We start from the raw sequence: 19262 nt of genomic DNA, 5'->3' as shown, positions 1-19262 counted from the left end.
TTAAAGTCAGAAAACCACTGCGCCTGTGTTGCCGTGTCCTCGATCCCGCTGATGTCATCAAGAGCGCACAGCGCAGGCCCAGTATGGTCTGCGACTGCGCAGTACTCTCCTGGTGACATCAGCGGGAGCGAGGACACGGCAACGCAGGCGCAGTGGTTTTCTGACTTTAAAGTCAGAAATTCCAGAAGTGAACCGGAGGCAGGGCCAGAGCATTGGGGAGTGGCTGCGCCAACACACGATGTCTGCGGGGGACCATTAGAAGCCCCGGGTAAGTTCAGCTCATTTTTCCCCGACCCCCCCCCCCCCCCCCCCCTACAGTATCCCTTTAAATAGTAGTGGTAGGACCTGCATAGGATAGAGTAATTTGCCAAAGCTTACCATCTTAAGAAGAGCAGCTCGCCCCATCAGGTTAAGTGGCAGATTAATCCATCCCTTAATTTGTTGGGTCACCTTTTTAATCAGCGGAGTGATATTTAAGGTGTATAGTGAATGCGGGTCAGGGAGAATCTGGATACCTAGATATGTAATAGGTCCTTTGGTGACGTGTACATTTAGATTAGTGTTGGAGGTGCTAATTCCCATGTGTGTTAATGGCATGAGTTCGCTTTTGGTGTTATTTACTTTAAATCCGGAGATCGTTCCTATTTGATGTATCAGGTGCAATATATCTGGGACTTGTGTAACAGGGTCCTTTAGAAACAGGAGTATGTCATCAGCAAACAGCGCCTGAGACACACTCCTGTCTCCTATGGTAATACCTGAGTTAATTTGCATTAACAATCGGGCCAGGGGTTCTAGTGAGATGTCAAATAGCAGGGGGGAGAGTGGGCATCCCTGGCGGGTGCCCCTATAAATTTGAAAGGATTCTGAAAGAAATCCTGGCATGTGTATCCTTGCTTGTGGCTTAGAGTACATTTGTCTTGTCAAGTTCAGGAAGGCTCCAGAAAATCCCATCCTACAAAGTGTCAGGTCCATCCAGTCCCAATGAACAGCATCAAATGCTTTTTCGGCATCCAATGTCAACAGGGCTGAGTGTTTAAAGGACTGAGGGTAGGCCTTTACATGTTCCAAGACAGCTAGAACCTTCCTGATATTGGCAACCGCAGAGCGCCCTTTTATAAAGCCAACTTGGTTAGGATGTATTATTTTAGGGATAATATATGACAATCTCGTGGCCATAATTTTAGTTAGAATTTTCATATCTTGATTAATCAGCGATATTGGTCTATAAGAGTTTGGTGATAGCAGGTCCTTTCCTTTTTTGGGTATTAGTTTGATATGAGTTGTTTGTCCTGATTGTGGGTAACCTTCTCCTCCTAATATTTTATTGAAAAGCTTACAGAGGGTGGGTGTAATTTGGTCTTTTAAGGTTTTAAAAAATTCTGCTGGGAGACCATCAGGGCCAGGTGCTTTATGGTTGGAAAGGGTTTTGATGGTATTAATGATTTCGGCCTGCGTTATTTCGCTATTTAGTTCTTCAAGATCCTGTGCAGATAGTTTGTTTAGCCTAGCTTTATTTAACCACTCCTCAGAAGTTTGGGTATCAATATATTGGGGTTTAGCGTATAACTGTTCATAATATTCCCGGAAGGTATTAATAATGTCTTTTGGGTGTCTAGTTATGATTCCTGCTTTATTACGGATTTGTAGTATTGGTTCTTGCGGCGTGTTCCCCTTGGCTATGGCGGCTATCAACTTTCCAGATTTATTCCCATATTTAAAGAAAAAATGTTGTTTGGAAGTTTGTGCTTGCATTTCTTTGATTTTAAGCCATTTATCTACTTCCAGTTTGCATTTAAGCCATTCCATTCTAGTGAGAGGACTTGGGGACACCCAATACTGTTGATATGCTGATCTGACTCGAGAGACCGCTTCTATATATGAGGAGTGAGCCTGTTTTTTTTTAAGAGAGACGTGAGCTATTATTCTCCCTCTGAGAACTGCTTTTGCTGTGTCCCAGTATAAAAATGGGGTGCTGGAATGAGATGAATTATCGGAGGCATACTCCTCCCACCAGGTTTGAGCTAATGCATGGAATTCATCATCCCCATAAAGATACGATGGAAATTTCCATATTATGTCTGAACCCCTGGGGATTTGTTCTCGTAGTTCAATCGTTACTGGCGCGTGATCTGAAATTAGGATATCATGTATTGTAGATTCTGTCAGTTTTGGAATTAACCTTTGCCCTAAGAGAAATAGATCAATGCGTGAAAAAGAGGAATGAGGTGGGGAGAAAAAGGTATATTCCCTGTCGTATGAATGTAGGTATCTCCATGAGTCAATGAGTTTGAGGTTTTGAGCAAGGTTAGCTAGAGGAGTTACATTACTCCTTCCTTTTCTGTGCCCTCCTCCCTCCAATTTTGTATCCTCAGTTATATCCATCACCTCATTCCAGTCACCACCCAATATTGTTTTGCTTAAGTCCTCAGTCTGCAGTCTCTCGAGCAGTGCAGCATAGAATTTAGCCTTACCATCATTAGGACCATATACATTATATATATTTAAATAATTGCCTGGAAGATGTACGCGGATCGCCACACAGCGGCCATGGGCATCTGAATATAGGTGTTCAATTTTTCCCTTAAGCGTTTTACTTATCAAGATCATGACCCCTGCTTTTTTCCCCACTGATGGTGACCCTAAGCAGCTCGCCACCCACCCCTTCTTCATGTACTTATGGTCCTCGATACTCAAATGAGTCTCCTGCAATAAGGCTATGTCTATATGGAGTTTTTTAAGATGTCTCAGGATCTGGCCTCGTTTAACAGGGGACCTCAGGCCTTTGACGTTCCAGGAACATATTTTAAGTGTCATTTAGTGGCATAAAAATTTTCAGTGCAGCTATTGCGCGTACATCTTCCATGCACTCGAGCACAAGACAATATTGCATGCAATCACATATATCACGTACGGTCTGTAAAGCAGAGAGATGAGATTCAAACCAAAAACCCTAAACATTAAAAGAAAGATAGAGTGTCTTACCACCGATCTGAATAAACAGCAAAAGTGCTGTGAATAGCGCGATCGGTGGAGACAGTCGCTTTAGAGAATAGGTGAAGGGCCTCACAAATAGTGTATGGACTTCACTTCTTCCCCACATACGTCAAAAATAGCATCCTCGCCCCTTAACCCATACTAACATACGCAGCAGTATGAAAATTATTATATTTGCAAAAATCAGATTATATACTCAAGTGTCCCCAGATTGCTGAGACGAAGGCAGAATAGGGGATCCTGGGTTTTCCCTTGGTGAGCTTTCTCCTTCCCGCCTCGGGAGACCTGGAGAGCGACTGAAGAAATTTGCCCGCTTCTTGTGGGGTTTTGAAGGTAAGGATTTGGCCTTCCGAATCTGTAATTTTGAGTAACCCTGGGTATAGTAGTGCGAATCTCACTCCCCTCTTCACCAAGGCAGAGCATACCGGAGTGAAAGTCTGCCGTTTACGTGATACCTCCATGGAATAGTCATTGAAGATGCGTATCTTGGCTCCTTGGTATTCCAATCCATCTTCCGTAGCTTTGTAGGCTCTGAGGAGTCTGGCTTTATCTGTGTAATCTAGATATTTTACCATCACCATCCTCGGTAGGGCCTTGGTTTTCTTGGTTTGCTTTAGTACTCCGACTCTGTGAGCTCTTTCTGTTTTACATGTACTTTGGATAGAAGATTCGGGAGGATATCTTCGCTAAATTCCTTCAATGCTTCAGGCTTGATGCTCTCCGGTAGGCCAACAATCCGTAGATTACTACGACGAGAGCGGTTCTCTAGATCTTCTATTCTCGAGTGGTACGTTTCGTTTTGTCTTAACGCTTCTGAGAGATCTTTGGAGGTGGCAGCGAGGTCATCTTCACACTTTGAGATACGTTTTTCGGCCTCTGCAAGCTGTATCGAGTGCGTGCGTACCTCGTTAGTAATGGCCGCCAGAGATTTAGTAATTGCTGTCTCTATGGCGTTATGTAGGTCTGGCATAAGACATTTGGCCACTTCTTTCGCCATTTGTTTATAGCGGTTCGCTGTAGGTGTCTTCCTAAGGCGTCTCTCATCTCTGCCTGAGTCTTCCTCCCATTCTTGCTGTGAGGAATCCTCCGTAGCGTAGGTCTCGGGGAGCGCCATCTTGTCTCGTATTTGTCCGCTCTCCACTTCTCCCTGTTTGGCGGACGCCCGCGTCAGGTAGCGATCCATATGCTTCCTTTGAGGTTTGGGGGGGGCCCCAGGACACGTGGGGGGGCAAGTACCAGGTAGCTTGATGCAGGTTTGCCTGCTGCGTAGGTGTTTGGTTCGGCGGAGCTCCGCTCTTCTCAACCTTCCATGTAGGCGCCGGAACCGGAAGTCCGGAAAGTATATTTTTAAAGAGCCTTTCTTATGGGTTGAAGGCATTGGCTGAAGACAGATCCAGAGTGGTCACATGACTGTGACATGAACATTATAAATTGGGTTAGAAAAAACAACTGCTGGAGGTGCCCAAAGTATATAAAACAGCTAAACACAGTGTTGGCTTACCTTCACTAAATAAGCTGGTACATTTTTCAGACTTTTATTCAATTATTGAACAAAAAGATAGACAACGTGTTTCACAGCTCAGGGCCGCTTCCTCGGGTCACTAAAAAGTCCTGAATCTTCATTACCATCCTATACTATAAAACCCGTGTCTCTGCATCCCCTCCAGTGTGTGTGTGTGTGTGTCCATGCATCTGCGCTACTGCGCATGCGTGGCACTTAGAGCAGGATGAGGACAGGGCCAGGGGAGCAAGGCGTGTGTGCGGGCTGTGCACGCAACTTATGAGGGAAAGAGTCAGTGTGGGGGGTTGCGGCCAGAGCCTAGTGCACTTTTTAAACGAGTCTTAAGCCTAGTATAAGTATAATGCGGTATAATAGAGCTCTGAGCGCCCTGTATATTATACGCTAGGTACTTTTGGATTTTTTTAATATCTTTCAACAATGGGTGGATGAAAGAGAATAAACCAGTCTCCTTTTTAGTTTAGCCTGAAATTTCATTTTAAACTTGTGCTATATATAAAGCAGAGGTATGAAGAACAAGAGCTCCAAAATCTATGGAAGATACTGCAGCTGAACTGAATGTGTTGCCAGCTTTTCATATACAGGCAGCATGTAAGGTAGCACCTTGACAAAGGGATCCTGTTTGTACCCCCGAAACGTTGATGATTTACTCATCTTGATGCTCTAATATGCAAGGCTTAAGTAGCTTTTACAACCTCTAGTCAGGGTGATTGTTTGCATGATGAGTGAAACCCCCAACCACAAAACGTTGGTGATTTTGGCCTTGTTTCCTGTTGCTTGTTTAGTTTGTCATCTGCATAGAATACTGGTTAAGGGCAGGGCTGTGGTGTTGGTACAAAAATCTTCCAACTCCGACTCCTCAGTTTATGAAACCACCGGCTCCAACTCCTACTCCGGGTACCCAAAATTACTCCGACTTCTTAGTCCAATACTTACCAGGGCTGTGGATTTTGTACAAAAATCTTCAAACTCCGACTCCTCAGTTTATAAAATCACCGACTCCAAATCCGACTTCGGGTACCCAAAATTGCTCCGACTCCTCGACTCCGACTCCACAGCCCTGGTTAAGAGTGTTGTTTTTGATGTAGGATTTGACCAAGGTTTGGACAAACCAGTATGTAAAACAGTAAGGAGTGTATGGCCAAAGCTCCCTAATGATCCTGGTGGGTGGGGGAGCGCGCCCCAAGTGGCTGCAGTTCTGAAGCACTTTGAGATCGTCAAGAGAAAAGCACAATATAAATGTTGTCTCGTCTTGTTTCCACAATACGGGTTGCTGTCCGCATTTCAGCAACTCCTATAGTGTGCGGTACACAAGGACATCAGAAGTGCATCGATTGCACTATTATCACAACACACTGATGCATGTATTTTTGTCCGTAACACAAAGGTGTTCCATTTACTATTCCTTAATGGGATCATCAATGCAATGGAGAGCTATGCGTGTGCTGATGTATAAATACAAGGCCAGCTGGGTTGTATACTGGAAATGAAGACCCAGCCATTTTAATGCTATAGTAAAGAACAGTATTTTCATCAAATTCAGTGCTGGCACCTCTCCTGTTGTGGTTGTCTTTTATGCCTCAAAAGGCTCCTTGGAGAGGTAAAAAAAAAAAAAATAGTGTGTTAATGCCGGATGGTAAAAGCAGTAACATGGCTTAAATCAAGCTGATTGTCTGAACAGGTATCCCATCTTTCCTGTGCCCATCAGAATATGGGTGGCAGTACAGACTTTCTCTACCCGATTGATTTGTGCACAGGCATTTGTATAAATAGCTTTTAATTGCTGTTAAAAATGGGATAAAATTCTGACATAACATTCAATAAAAATGTGTGTTCCTAATTTTTATAACCCATATAGTTATCATATTTGTTTTTGTGCACAAGTTATATGGTCTACTTACAAATTGCAAAGTCCAGTTTATGATCTCTAAAAGCTGCTATTACATTTTATTGCATAGCTGCTGTATTAATATATTACAATCTATCTAGTGATCACTTCTCAGGTCTTTCTGCTCCTCAGCTCAGTACAGCTCAGTTGCGGCAGCTCAGTTATTAATGTTTACTAAATGTGTCTGACAAAAGAATATAAACAAAAGATAATGTTATCATAGCTTCAGATGTGGCCAGAAGCTGCCCACTGAAGCAAGGGGCTTTCCACTGAAATACAAAATGCTGTGTTAAACTGTTTGAAAGCTGTTCTGCTACATTTTTTTCTGGTAGTAGATCTTATGCTCTAAATCTTTTAGACCAAAGAGGAAATGCAGAGTTTAATATCACTTTAACTTGTAGGTTTTTTTTTTATTATTATTATGTGTTACCAAAAGTTATTGGAGGTGACCTCTCTGTTTCCTCCTCAGACAGAACACTGCAGGAACAAGGAGTTGGTCACAACGCGAAGGTGCTGGTCCTGGAGTTCAGCTACACAGAGGAAGAGGCAAGAAAGAGAGTCCACAGTGAGGAGAGGGAGAGGGAGGAAGAGGCACACAAACAGGAGACTTTGAAGAAGAAGATAATGCGCACAAAACGGGGGCTGGAAATCCTGGCGGAGAGAGGTATGTTGTGATCAATTAATCAAGGCGCCCATTCCCAGTACAATATTTTCATCACATGCAATCTGTCAATATTTACCAAAACAGCACAGTGTGTGTGTGCGTGCGCGCTATTTAATTTTTTCCACAGCGGTCCCTTCACGCTCCTGGCGTAACCCAGAGTCAGACTCTGGGTTGGAAATCCGCAGCTCAGAGCGGTAACCCTGTGCTAGACTCGTGGTTACCGCCGCAAGGTCTGTGCAGAGCAATGGCACAGAGTGGGCGTTTTCACTCCCCTCCCCGGGGATCCAGACGCTGGCAGCCATGCTTCTTCCTGTCCTCCGAGGCTCTGCATCCCCCTGGTGAGATTACTGCCTGACGTCATGACAACAGACGGCCATCTCACTACAATGTTACAGCGCCACCTGGTGGATGGATGAAGAATTGCAGCACTTGATCCCAGGGAGCTGAGTAAGTGTAGGGACTGCCGCAGATCTCTGCAGAATAATTATTTCCGCATTTTAGGGTCTGAAAGCGTGCTAAAAAATTGCACTGCTTTTACACCCTAAAATCTGGAAATAATCATACCGCCAGGGAGGTTAAAGGGGCACTACAGTGAAAAACTGTAAAATTTAAAATATGTGCAAACATATACAAATAAGAAGTACATTTTTTTCTAGAGTAAAATGAACCACAAATGACTTTTCTCCTATGTTGCCGTCACTCACAGTAGGTAGTAGAAATCTGACAGAAGGGACAGGTTTTGGACTAGTCCTTCTCTTTATAGGGGATTCTCGGGGATATATTTATTTTCAAAAGCACTTAGTGAAGGGCAGTTGCTCTGTACAACTGCCAAAAAAACTGTGTAGGGAGCAGGGAAGCTGGCCAGCATCATTGTTTAAATCCTTTTTTAGGGAATATCCTTATAAAGAATAAAAGCCTTGCTGAGAATCCCCTATGAAGAAATGGACTAGTCCAAAACCTGTCACTTCTGTCTGATTTCTACTACCTACTGTAAGTGAAAGCAACATAGGAGAAAAGTAATTTATGGCTCATTTTACTCTGGAAAAAATGTACTTCTTATTTGTATATGTTTGCACATATCTTAAATTTTACAGTTTTTGCTGTAGTGCCCCTTTAAGGCAGTACATATGTATGTATTTCCAATGTATGTATGTATATATCTATCTATCTATCTCTGCTTCACTGTTTTTCCATTAGCTCTTCAAAGACCTCTGTATAATACACCATAGAGCTGCTATTCTGCCTGCAGGAGCAATGCCATCTGATGCAGATGTAGTCATCTGCCATGAGTTAAAGCTGCTAGACGAGATTTATATATAGAAGACCAGCAGTCCTGCAGCATTTCTTTATTTCAGAATTTTCTAGCACGAGATTTGTAGAGGTTTTTGTTTTTTGTTTTTTTTACCTACGTGATTATAGTCTGTTTTCACTGTGTATAAATCTCTAACACACTAAAGGAGAGTTAATTAGAATGGAGTTTAGATGATGCAGAAAGGAATCCTGGTGTGTCTTGTCTTACTGGATCATATTAGGTGTTTGTTTGCCTAGTATTTCTTCACGTGGAATTATTTCCCCTGTGAACCCCTTGGAACTGTTGTGTTCCGCATAGAGCGTACATTCTGAATTCTACTAGTACAGGCTATGCTTCCAGCTGATTCAATTTACAGTAATACAATCTGATAGTTTATAATGAGTAAAAACAAAAATGAATGATCTAACACCACTATGCTTATTCCTCTGGCGGAAGAGCAGTATGATGGCTGCTGCAACCCCAAGTATAGTAGATTTCAGAAACTGACCCTGAACCTTCCTGTGGTTGCTTTGGGTCACTGTACCACTGGCTACAATGGTAAAAGGGAGAATTCTATTTAATATTGGCTTATTGACATACAAATCCTAGCATAATCTGGACCCTGGATACCTGAAAGACTCATCACGCCTCCCACAATCTTAGATCAAAAGGATCTAATAACTTGGTCACCCCAGAGTCCACCTCAAAACCTTTGGAGACAGAGCCTTCTGTCATGCTGCCCTTACACTTCGGAACTCCTTTCCAAACTCAATAAGGACATCTCCATCCCTGGAAGCATTTAAATCCAAACTGAAAAGCTACCTGTTTAGTCATTTATGAACACCTGGCTGTTTACTCAGTAACACAGTCCAGCCTTCAACTCTGCATTGATCTGAGACATATCTATGCACTTTAAGTCCATTTTGAGTCCTATGGGAGAAAAGCACTTTACAAATGTTATTGTATTGTATACTGCTCAAAAAAATAAAGGGAACATGTTGACTTACATTGTGTTGTTTAAGTGTTCCCTTTTTATTTTTTGAGCAGTTTATTATTACTGTTATTCCTGCACTATAGTATTGCATAAACTTGTGTGGCTATCATTATGGTCAAAATCTGTTGGTTATCTGATGGAGACCACAGACAGCGACAGCACAACATACTTGATAAATACAAATCATTCATCACATTCTTGAAATCACCCTCACTTTACACGTTTTTTTTTTTCAAAAGTGCATTCGGTATATATTCGCATATAAGCCTAATTTTTCAGCACAAAAAATTTGCTAAAAAGTTACCCCCTCAGCTTATATGCGAGTCAGTGGAGCCTGACGGATGGTGGAGCAGGTTTTGTTACTGGCAGAGGAGCGTAAGGATCTTGCACTAGTGCTCTTACCAGCTGGATCCCTGCTGATTCCATGCCCCCCTTCCACTGCAACATGGTGTGCAGAAGGCAGTGCTCAAGACTATCTGTGTCCCCTGGCTTGTGGAGTGGAGCGTGCCAGCAAAGTGTCAGCAGTGCAATGTTTGCATGTTCTTCCTGTGTGGCAATCGCTGTGTCTCAGATCTATGATGCCATCTAGTGGTGTCTTGAGACACAGCTGTATCATCCTTGGGGCACATCTGGCTATGAGGAGAGGTGCTGACTAGCACTGAGGGCACATCAGGCTACTGTGGAGGGGGCTATTCTAGATAGGGGGCTTAAACGCAAGTCAATCACTTTTTCCTGGTTTCTAAAAGAAAAGTGGGTACCTCTGCTTATACGTGGGTCGGCTTATATGCGAATATACATGGTACTAGCTTTGCACAGGTGTGTGTGTATGTGTGCATTTATATTATTTCTTAGTAATACGTAACAGACGTAAAAGATCCACATCTGCTATGAAGCCACTATACATCCTACATGCTGGATTGTAATCCTGTATGAAATATTGTAATATTATCCCATACACATAAAGTTTCTAAATGCACAATCCCACAGATGGCTGTAACAGAGAATTGTTCAACTTGGGTAAAAAAAACTACAATCTTCCAAAATGTATTGATGAAAAGAACATAATTGCCAATGTAAATCAATAATAATTTAACCTCATCTACAGAGTCAACACCATGTTTGTGGCCGCTTATAAAATCTATGGTGTAGATTTTTTATACGTATGCTTTTGAATGCACACGCTGTTCCTGTCGCTTTCACTGAGCAATGCTGTAGCACACATGTCCTGCTGTTACACTGACAGCAGAGCTCCGTATCTCAGTCAGGAGCCAATTCCAATGTCTATTGATCCCGTGATCATTGTGAGCCAATCGCAGTGATCACAGCTCGTTTTTTCTGAAAATAGTTTCCGCACAAATAGGACCGCACAAAACCACAACAGCATGACCTCGAACAGACCTGCCGGGTGGCCTGCCTCTGCCTCTGCCTGTTTTGCCCATATTGGGGGGATGAAGTGACAGGTATGCACTGACTTGACTAATACAATGTGCAGTCACACAGTTGCAGTGAACACTGCGTGCGCTCACTTAGGTAGGTGGTGCACTACTGAACAGGTATGCAGGGATTGGTATTACAAATGTGCAGCTGTCACACACACAGGTACCGTGAACAGGTGCAGTGACTGGTGGTATATAACACTGCGTGCGCTCACTTAGGTAGGTGGTGCACTACTGAACAGGTAGGTATGCAGTGATTGGTATTACAAATGTGCGGCTGTCACAAAGGTACCGTGAACAGGTGCAGTGACTGATGGTATATAACACTGCGTGCACTCACGTAGGTAGGTGGTGCACTACTGAACAGGTATGCAGGGATTGGTATTACAAATGTGCAGCTGTCACACACACACAGGTACTGTGAACAGGTACAGTGATTGGTGGTATATAACACTGCGTGCGCTCACGTAGGTAGGTGGTGCACTACTGAACAGGTATGCAGGAATTGGTATTACAAATATGCAGCTGTCACACACACACACACACACACACGTACGTACCGTGAACAGGTGCAGTGACTGGCAAGGCCGGTTTAAGCAACAATGGGGCCCCAGGGCAAAATAAACCTGCCCCCCCCCCCAACATATACCCCGGAACAAAAATCTGCATTAGGGGACCTTTTTTGCAGCTGGTATAGTCAGGGTGTGAAGTCCCAATCGGACAGAGCTCCACATTCTGGCTATCCCAGCCTGCATGGGGGACAAGGGGTTAAAAAGTTTCAGGAGGGGGGACCTCACATAATTAAAAAAAAAAAAAAATTCCCATACTCTAAACATAAAAAAAAAATTGGGAAAATAGGAAGAAATGCCAGGGATCTTCATACAGCCATATTGCGGCTGTATAGCGATCCCTGGCCAAAGAGCTGTGGCTGTGTATATACCCCCTGGAAACCCCGTCAGGAAATTTATTGCGCTTTTGTTTGATGCATGTAAAATTACACTACCGTTATGTTTGCTACTAAAAGTGACATTTACCGCATTTAAAACTATACTTTTTTCCTTCTAATCTTTAAAATCGATTTTCTCAAAAACTACAAGGTCTTTTTGAAAAATTGTTTTTTCTTCTTATTCCTAATGATCTCCTCAACATATCCTGCACATTATTTTTTTTCCTTTGAAACTTTAAAATCGATTTTCTCAAAAACTATAAGGCCGATTTGAATTTTTTTTTTCCTCTTGTAGCCACTGGGGGCCCCTACAAGCTCTGGGGCCCTGGGGCAGCTGCCTCCTTTGCCTTAATGGTAGCACTGGCCATGGTGACTGGTGGTATATAACACTGCGTGCGCTCACGTGGTGCACTACTGAACAGGTATGCAGGAATTGGTATTACAAATGTGCAGCTGTCACACACACACAGGTACTGTGAACAGGTACAGTGATTAGTGGTATATAACACTGCGTGCGCTCACGTAGGTAAGTGGTGCACTACTGAACAGGTATGCAGGAATTGGTATTACAAATATGCAGCTGTCACACACACACACACGCGCACGCACACACACACACACACACACACACACACACACACACACACACACGTACCGTGAACAGGTGCAGTGACTGGTGGTATATAACACTGCGTGCGCTCACGTTGGTAGGTGGTGCACTACTAAACAGGTAGGTATGCAGTGATTGGTATTACAAATGTGCAGCTGTCACACACACAAGTACTGTGAACAGGTGCAGTGACTGGTGCTATATAACACTGCGTGCGCTCACGTAGGTAGGTGGTGCACTACTGAACAGGTATACAGCTGCACATTTGTAATACCAATGTATTACAAATGTGCAGCTGTCAGACACAGGTAGTCACTGAATGTGCTGGGCCTGGCAGTGGCACAGTAGGAATTACCGCCAAGGTCCAGCAGCTGCGACTGAATGGCAGGGCTGTATATGCAACACAAGTGTCAGTGGGACACACACACACACAAAAAAATATAGGTCACAAGAACAACATTAGCTCTCAAAAGAGCTGTGAGCTGTTGAGGATGAGGAGTGCTTTTTAGCAAGAAGTATCACAAAGGAGGAGCAACCTAACAAGCCTAACACAAGAGCCTAACTAAGCTTTCCCTATGTCTATAACAGGTTCTCTCCCTTCTCTAATTACTGCAGCCACACGAGTGAGTGAAAAGGCTGACACTGCCTGCCTTTTATAAGGGGGGGTGGGGGCTCCAGGAGGGAGTGTAGCCTGATTGGCTACCCGGTGTCTGCTGACTGTGATGTAGAGGGTCAAAGTTGACCCTAATGATGTAGTATGGGGGTGGGTCGAACTCGCATATAGTTCAAGGTTCACCTCGAACGCGAACCACTGAAGTTCGCGTGAATAAGTTCGCGGTCGAACCATTCGGGCCATCTCTATTTAATCTCACCATGATGCCCAACACGGACAATTAGGCCTTGTTCATATTATAAATTGCCAGCACAATCACAAGCCATGAGCGCTTCTTAAAGCGATTTTTCCTGTGCTTTCAGAGCAATTTGCGCTTTTCTAAGCACTTTTGTCCGCCAATTTGAGATTTTCTTCCTGAAGACAATCAGGAAGTGAACTTTTTGACATGGAACTGAATAATTACAATGTATTTTTTTTTTTTTTTTAGCGCTCACCAAATCGCTTTGCAAAATGCTTTTTCAAGCGCTTTGCAATTTCCCTATACATTGCATTGAAGCGCAAACCCTCAGGAAATGGTGCAGGACCCGCGTTAGCGTTTGGAAAGTAAGCTCATTGCTCATGTGAGAACATTGCTCAAGCGCTTTTAAAGCGATTTTTAAAAATCGCCAGAGCTTACAAAAAAACTGAAAACGCTCATAGCATGAACATAAAGGTGAGCATAAAGGTGTGTTCACATGTAACATACAGTAAGTGTTGCCAGTGTGCATTGAGCTGGCTCCTGAACTGTGCATGTGAGAAATGAGAAATGTACGGATGCGCTACTCTGGTATATCAGAGCACATGAAGCAGCAGCTGCTGGTGGGCGGGATCAGGAAGAGACCAATGCAATTGGGGGTCGCTGTAGTTTAAAAATCCAGAGTGTCAGTGTCCTTCCAGATCTTTAAATGAGCTGGAAGGACACTTTGCACGGTTGCATCGTTGTAGCTTCCGTGGTAAGTTTCCGCTTTAACAATCTACTCAGCAAGAGATGGCTTTATCTGTTAATTAAATCTATTCTTAGCAGTTTTGCACGGCTAGGTAGTTTTACAAACCTTCACAGGTTTGTAAAACTACGCACTGTGTAAAACTGTACAAACTATTAACTATTTAACTTTGGTCATGTATTTCTCTATAATGGTTCCTATAGCTCTCTAATCAAACAGTCTATTATCTCACTAGTCTTAGAATGATCATTGTCTCAGCTACCACTGAATGTACTTTTTTTAGGCCCCATTCACACTTTGAAACGCAAAACGCCGGAGATTTTTTCCGCTGTTTTGCAGGAGTGATTTTTCCACGATTTCACGCGGAAAAATCACTGAACACTGCAGCAATTTTGCCGCGATCGCGTTTACCGCTTCTATAGCACTGAAACCCGATCGCCGGGAAATCACCTGAAAATGGTGCAGGCGACGCGTTTGCCTTTCGCATTTTTGTCCGTTAAGTAAGAACGGGCCCATAGGGTTTCATTATGCTAGAGCTTTTAAAAAGCGCTAGCGTTTGAGCGTTTCGCCGTGATTTCAATTTCTCTAGTGTGAATGGGGCCTAAGGGAAAGAAGTAGTTAACCCCCTTGCCGGTTATCCCGAGCTCAGCTCGGGGTAACCTGCGCAGGAGGATTCCTCAGGCCCCGCTGGGCCGATTTCTATCAAATAAAAAGCAGCACACGCAGCCGGCACTTTTCCAGCCGCGTGTGCTGCCTGATCGCCGCCGCTCTGCGGCGATCCGCCGCGAGCAGCGGCGAAAGAGGGTCCCCCCAGCCGCCCGAGCCCAGCGCAGCCGGAACAAACAGTTCCGGCCAGCGCTAAGGGCTGGATCGGAGGCGGCAGACGTCAGGACGTCGGCTGACGTCCATGACGTCACTCCGCTCGTCGCCATGGCGACGAGGAAAGCAAAACAAGGAAGGCCGCTCATTGCGGCCTTCCTTGTTACTTTTGATCGCCGGAGGCGATCGAAAGTGCGGATCCGGAGCGCCCTCTAGTGGGCTTTCATGCAGCCAACTTTCAGTTGGCTGCATGAAATAGTTTTTTTTTAATTTAAAAAAAACCCTCCCGCAGCCTCCCTGGCGATTTTAATAGAACGCCAGGGAGGTTAATGAGCACCCGAGGTGAAATAAACGAAAGAAATAAACTGTATCTATCTTCCTTCTCCTAAAAATGACTTTTTTAAGATATTCCACAGTTTTCTATATAAATCTACTTTTCAAGTTTTTATTGTTTTTGCTCAATGACACATTCATTGAAGTATGCCAGAGCTAAAATCTATGAACTATTGACCCTTTTTTACCTATTTCCTGCTCTCAAGCCATTTTCTACTAGGAAAGTATTTTATAGTTGAAATTTCTTGTCAGTGAGGGTCACACTGTTGTCTGTCTCAGTCCTGACCCAGACAGGAACTGCTACTTACATACCTGATGTTTAACTCTTTCAAGCAGAGAAAGAAAAAATAAAAAGGAACACAGCACAGTTATTTCTGTGCTAGGCACTGTGCATACATATCTATCTCATCATGTCACATGTCACCTCAGGTATCCTTTAATGTTGGTGAGCCATTCAGCTTAAAGGGACCCTGAACAGCGTTAAAAAAAATCAAATCTGGACTTACCTGAGGCTTCCTCCAGCCCCTCGTAGCCCGTGAGGTCCCTCGGCGTCCACTGGGTCCCCTCTGTAGTCCCGCTGGCGACTTCGATAGGTGTGCGAATTCAGCCAAAGTGGCACATGGGTGGACCCGTCCAGGCACCCGTTGCTGTAAGGGTCCTGCGCAGGTGCAGTACTCGAAAGACTAAGCCGCGTATGCCCAGGACCCTTACGGCCACGGGTGCGATGACGTGCGGGGGGGCCTGGACGGGCCGTGCATGCACGACTTCAGGTGAAATCAATAGGTTTAAGGAGCCGCCAGCAGGACCACGTAGGGGACCCAGAGGACAGCAAGGAACCTCACGGGCTTCGGGGGCTGGAGGAAGCCCTAGGTAAGTCCAGATTTGTTTTTTTTTTTTGTTTTGTTTTTTACCGCTGCTTAGGTTCCTTTTTAAGCTTATAGGTCTGGCTGTATTTTCCATGGCCAGCTTTACTAAAACTATTTTACAAAAAACAACACTATTAAAGTATTCTTTTTATACTTGATTGAGTTAGAATAATGTTCTTTTAAATACGTAGAAAAAACTGTCTGAACTGGAGTTGTAACAATGTATATTAGAGATTTATCTGACTGTTTTCCTATAGAGAGTCTGTTTCTCTCAAGTTAAATTTATACTACCTTCTTACAGACGACACTAATGATCCAGATACAACTCCATACTTGGATATTGCTAATCAAACGGGACGTTCGATCAATATGCCCAAAGCTGCAAAGAAGGTAAAGCAATTCAGCAACTTAAAGAAACAACTGTGTTTTTGTACAAACATTTTTGTATATTTAATTAACCCATTGGGACTTTGTATAATTAAAATTACACCACACTTGCAGCTGTTTAAGCCTCATGAGGCCTAGTAACGCCATCAGCTCCTGTGCACAGGACGCAATAGTGTTTCCCTGCCACTGTCTAAAGACAACAGAGTTCCGTACTCTTATTATTGGAAGTAAAACATGTAAAAAGGTTCCGGTCCTTAAGGGGCCAGAGCCTGTCAGTCCGAAATGAGTTGACTGAGAATAATCAATACCCATTTATGAATTACTGAAGTAGTTATTTGTCTCACACTTTACATCTGTATTGTTCTGCGCCTTTTTTGAGCCTAAAAATTAGAAGCCATTAGTATCCAATGGCTAAAACCTTTTTGGTGGCGAAACTGCTGGCTGGCTGAATACTGGTTAGCTGCCTGTGTTTTACTGATACTATGCAGAAGGAACCAGGGCTGTGGAGTCGGTACAAAAATCTTCCGACTCCGACTTCTCAGTTTCTGAAACCACGACTCCAACTCCGACTCCGGGTGCCCAAAATTGCCTCGACTCCAACTCCGACTCCACAGCCCTGGAAGGAACAGAGGCACCAACAGGATAAAATCAAGACGATAAAACATTGAAAATTGTTTTGGAGGCAGTGGTGGACTTAACCTCCTGTAAGCAGACACTAGAAACTGTCTATTCAGATATAAGTAAGCTTTATTGGTACACTCCAAAGGGGCTGCAACGCGTTTCACAGGCATAAACCTGCTTCCTCAGGCAATAAACATAGGAGCACACAACAGTATTAGGTCCGGGTAACACCTGACACCTCTGTGCTTTACTGATGTCTGTGACATAGTTGGAGAAATATTTGTTCACTTTGTTGTACCACTGACAGCAATCACTGGGATACAAGGTGAGGGAAAAGTTCAAGGTCAGACAGCAGTGAAAAAAACCCCAAAGAAATACACTGGAAGTAGATCCCCACCCATAGAAAATCACACATTACATAAATTAGTAGGCCATATTTTTGTATTTCCAAATAACAATGTGTTAGTTGAGCCCCCCTCTTATTGAGTTGACAGGGTGACAATAGATTTACAAAGAATACAAAGGGTTCCATTGCTAGAAAAAACACGTTTTTATTTCACAGCTAATTAGCTAAATTGGCAAAGGTTGGTAACATGAACAGAGAAGCCTAATCTCTCAGAAGTAAAGAGGTAATCTAATTCAAAAGTAAATAGCGCAACAATGTGAAGAAAATGCAATGTAAAACTGCAAAGAAATTATGGATTTCATAATCTACAGTACAGTACAAAGGACAAGGTCAAAAGCCAATATTGGATGGCCTTGACTTTCAGGCCCTCATGTGGCTCAACATTAAAAAGTAACACATTTCTGTAGTGGAAATTTTGCATGGACTCAGCAGTGCTTGCATAGTTTATGAATGCTCATTGTCATCACATCCACAAATGGAAACAATAAACCACAGATACATGATTAAGAAGCACTAGCTGTGTGACATAAGGCACATTAGTCATGTAATTGAACTGCAGTCAAGCCACTTCAGACTTACAGCCTTTGGATGCAAAATGCCACATGCCTCCTAAGATGGTGTAGGTACATGTGGGCTGTTTTTCAGGTTATCACAATCATCTTTTTCTCCTTGCACCCTTGAAACATAATTTCTTATTTTAATCTGCTGTCATAGCGACGGGTGAGCTGCAGGTCCATGCGGCGAGACGTCAGTGAGCCCTGTTTTCTGGCACCAGCAGCCTCTGGTCCTTAAGGGGCCAAAGACTGCTGGTACTCAAGTGGTTAAACCACCAGCAAACAAGAAAATACAGAAAAAAATATTTTGATAGTACCTTTTCATCTACTTTGGTACTTTTTGTGAAAAGTTATTTTAAAGAGAAAAAGAGTATTTTTTAAAGAGAAGATGAAAAATTATCCTTTAGGACAAAACAAAAGAGAAAAAAGGTTATTTCTTATGTACCTGTATACTCTTGCATATAAGCTGACCAGTGTATAAGCCGAGGCACCCACTTTTCACTCAGAAACCAGGGAAAAGTGATTAAAGGCTCATACACACATCAGACTATAGTCTTTGGAAAATGAAAGATCACAGACCAATCTTACCACCCTTCATGTAGTATGAGAGCCGTACTCTACACAGTCTTTTCTATGGAGCTGAACTCCACATCAGAAAAAAATCTTTGCAAGATGCTGCACACACAGATACTGTACAGACACAAAAGATCAGTATCTGCAAAAGATCTGTTCCTGCCAAAAATCCATTCCTGCAAATTGCAATGATAGTCTATGAGATCTGCAGATCATCATACACACATGATTTAACTGACATTCATCTGCAGATCAGATCCACCAGGATGGATTTTCAGATCTGCGGATGATTGCTTGATCTGCAGATGAATGTCAGGTAAATCATGTGTGTATGATGATCTGCAGATCTCATAGACTATCATTGCAATTTGCAGGAATGGATTTTTGACAGGAACAGATCTTTTGCAGATACTGATCTTTTGTGTCTGTACAGCATCTGTGTGTGCAGCATCTTGCAAAGATTTTTTCCTGATGTGGAGTTCAGCTCCATAGAAAAGACTGTGTAGAGTCTGGCTCTCATACTACATGAAGGGTGGTAAGATTGGTCTGTGATCTTTCAGTTTCCAAAGACTATGGTCTGATGTGTGTATGGGGCCTGACTCTCGTATAAGCCCCCTCCCCAGTAGCCAAATGTGCCCCCAGTACAAGTCACCCTTCCTCCCCATAGCCAGATGTGCCCCAAGGACGATGCAGCTGTTTCTCAAGACGCAACTAGATGGCGTCATAGATATAAGACACAGCGATTGCCACACAGGAAGAATA

General features: G+C 43.4%; 1 protein-coding gene across 1 annotated transcript in view; it reads left to right on the top strand.

The window, feature by feature from the left end:
- The window catches only part of NUB1 (negative regulator of ubiquitin like proteins 1), a 107302-nt gene that overhangs the window by 47597 nt on the left and 40443 nt on the right, over positions 1-19262 (top strand). The window contains exons 6-7 of the mRNA XM_068235918.1: positions 6874-7068; positions 16261-16349. Coding sequence (XP_068092019.1) covers positions 6874-7068; positions 16261-16349 — 284 coding nt within the window. The remainder of the gene's footprint in view (positions 1-6873; positions 7069-16260; positions 16350-19262) is intronic.

The sequence above is a fragment of the Hyperolius riggenbachi genome, chromosome 5, assembly GCF_040937935.1.
Source record: "Hyperolius riggenbachi isolate aHypRig1 chromosome 5, aHypRig1.pri, whole genome shotgun sequence".
NCBI lineage: Eukaryota > Metazoa > Chordata > Amphibia > Anura > Hyperoliidae > Hyperolius > Hyperolius riggenbachi.
The sequence above is the reverse complement of the archived record's forward strand: the minus strand, read 5'-3'. Positions and strand labels throughout refer to the sequence as shown.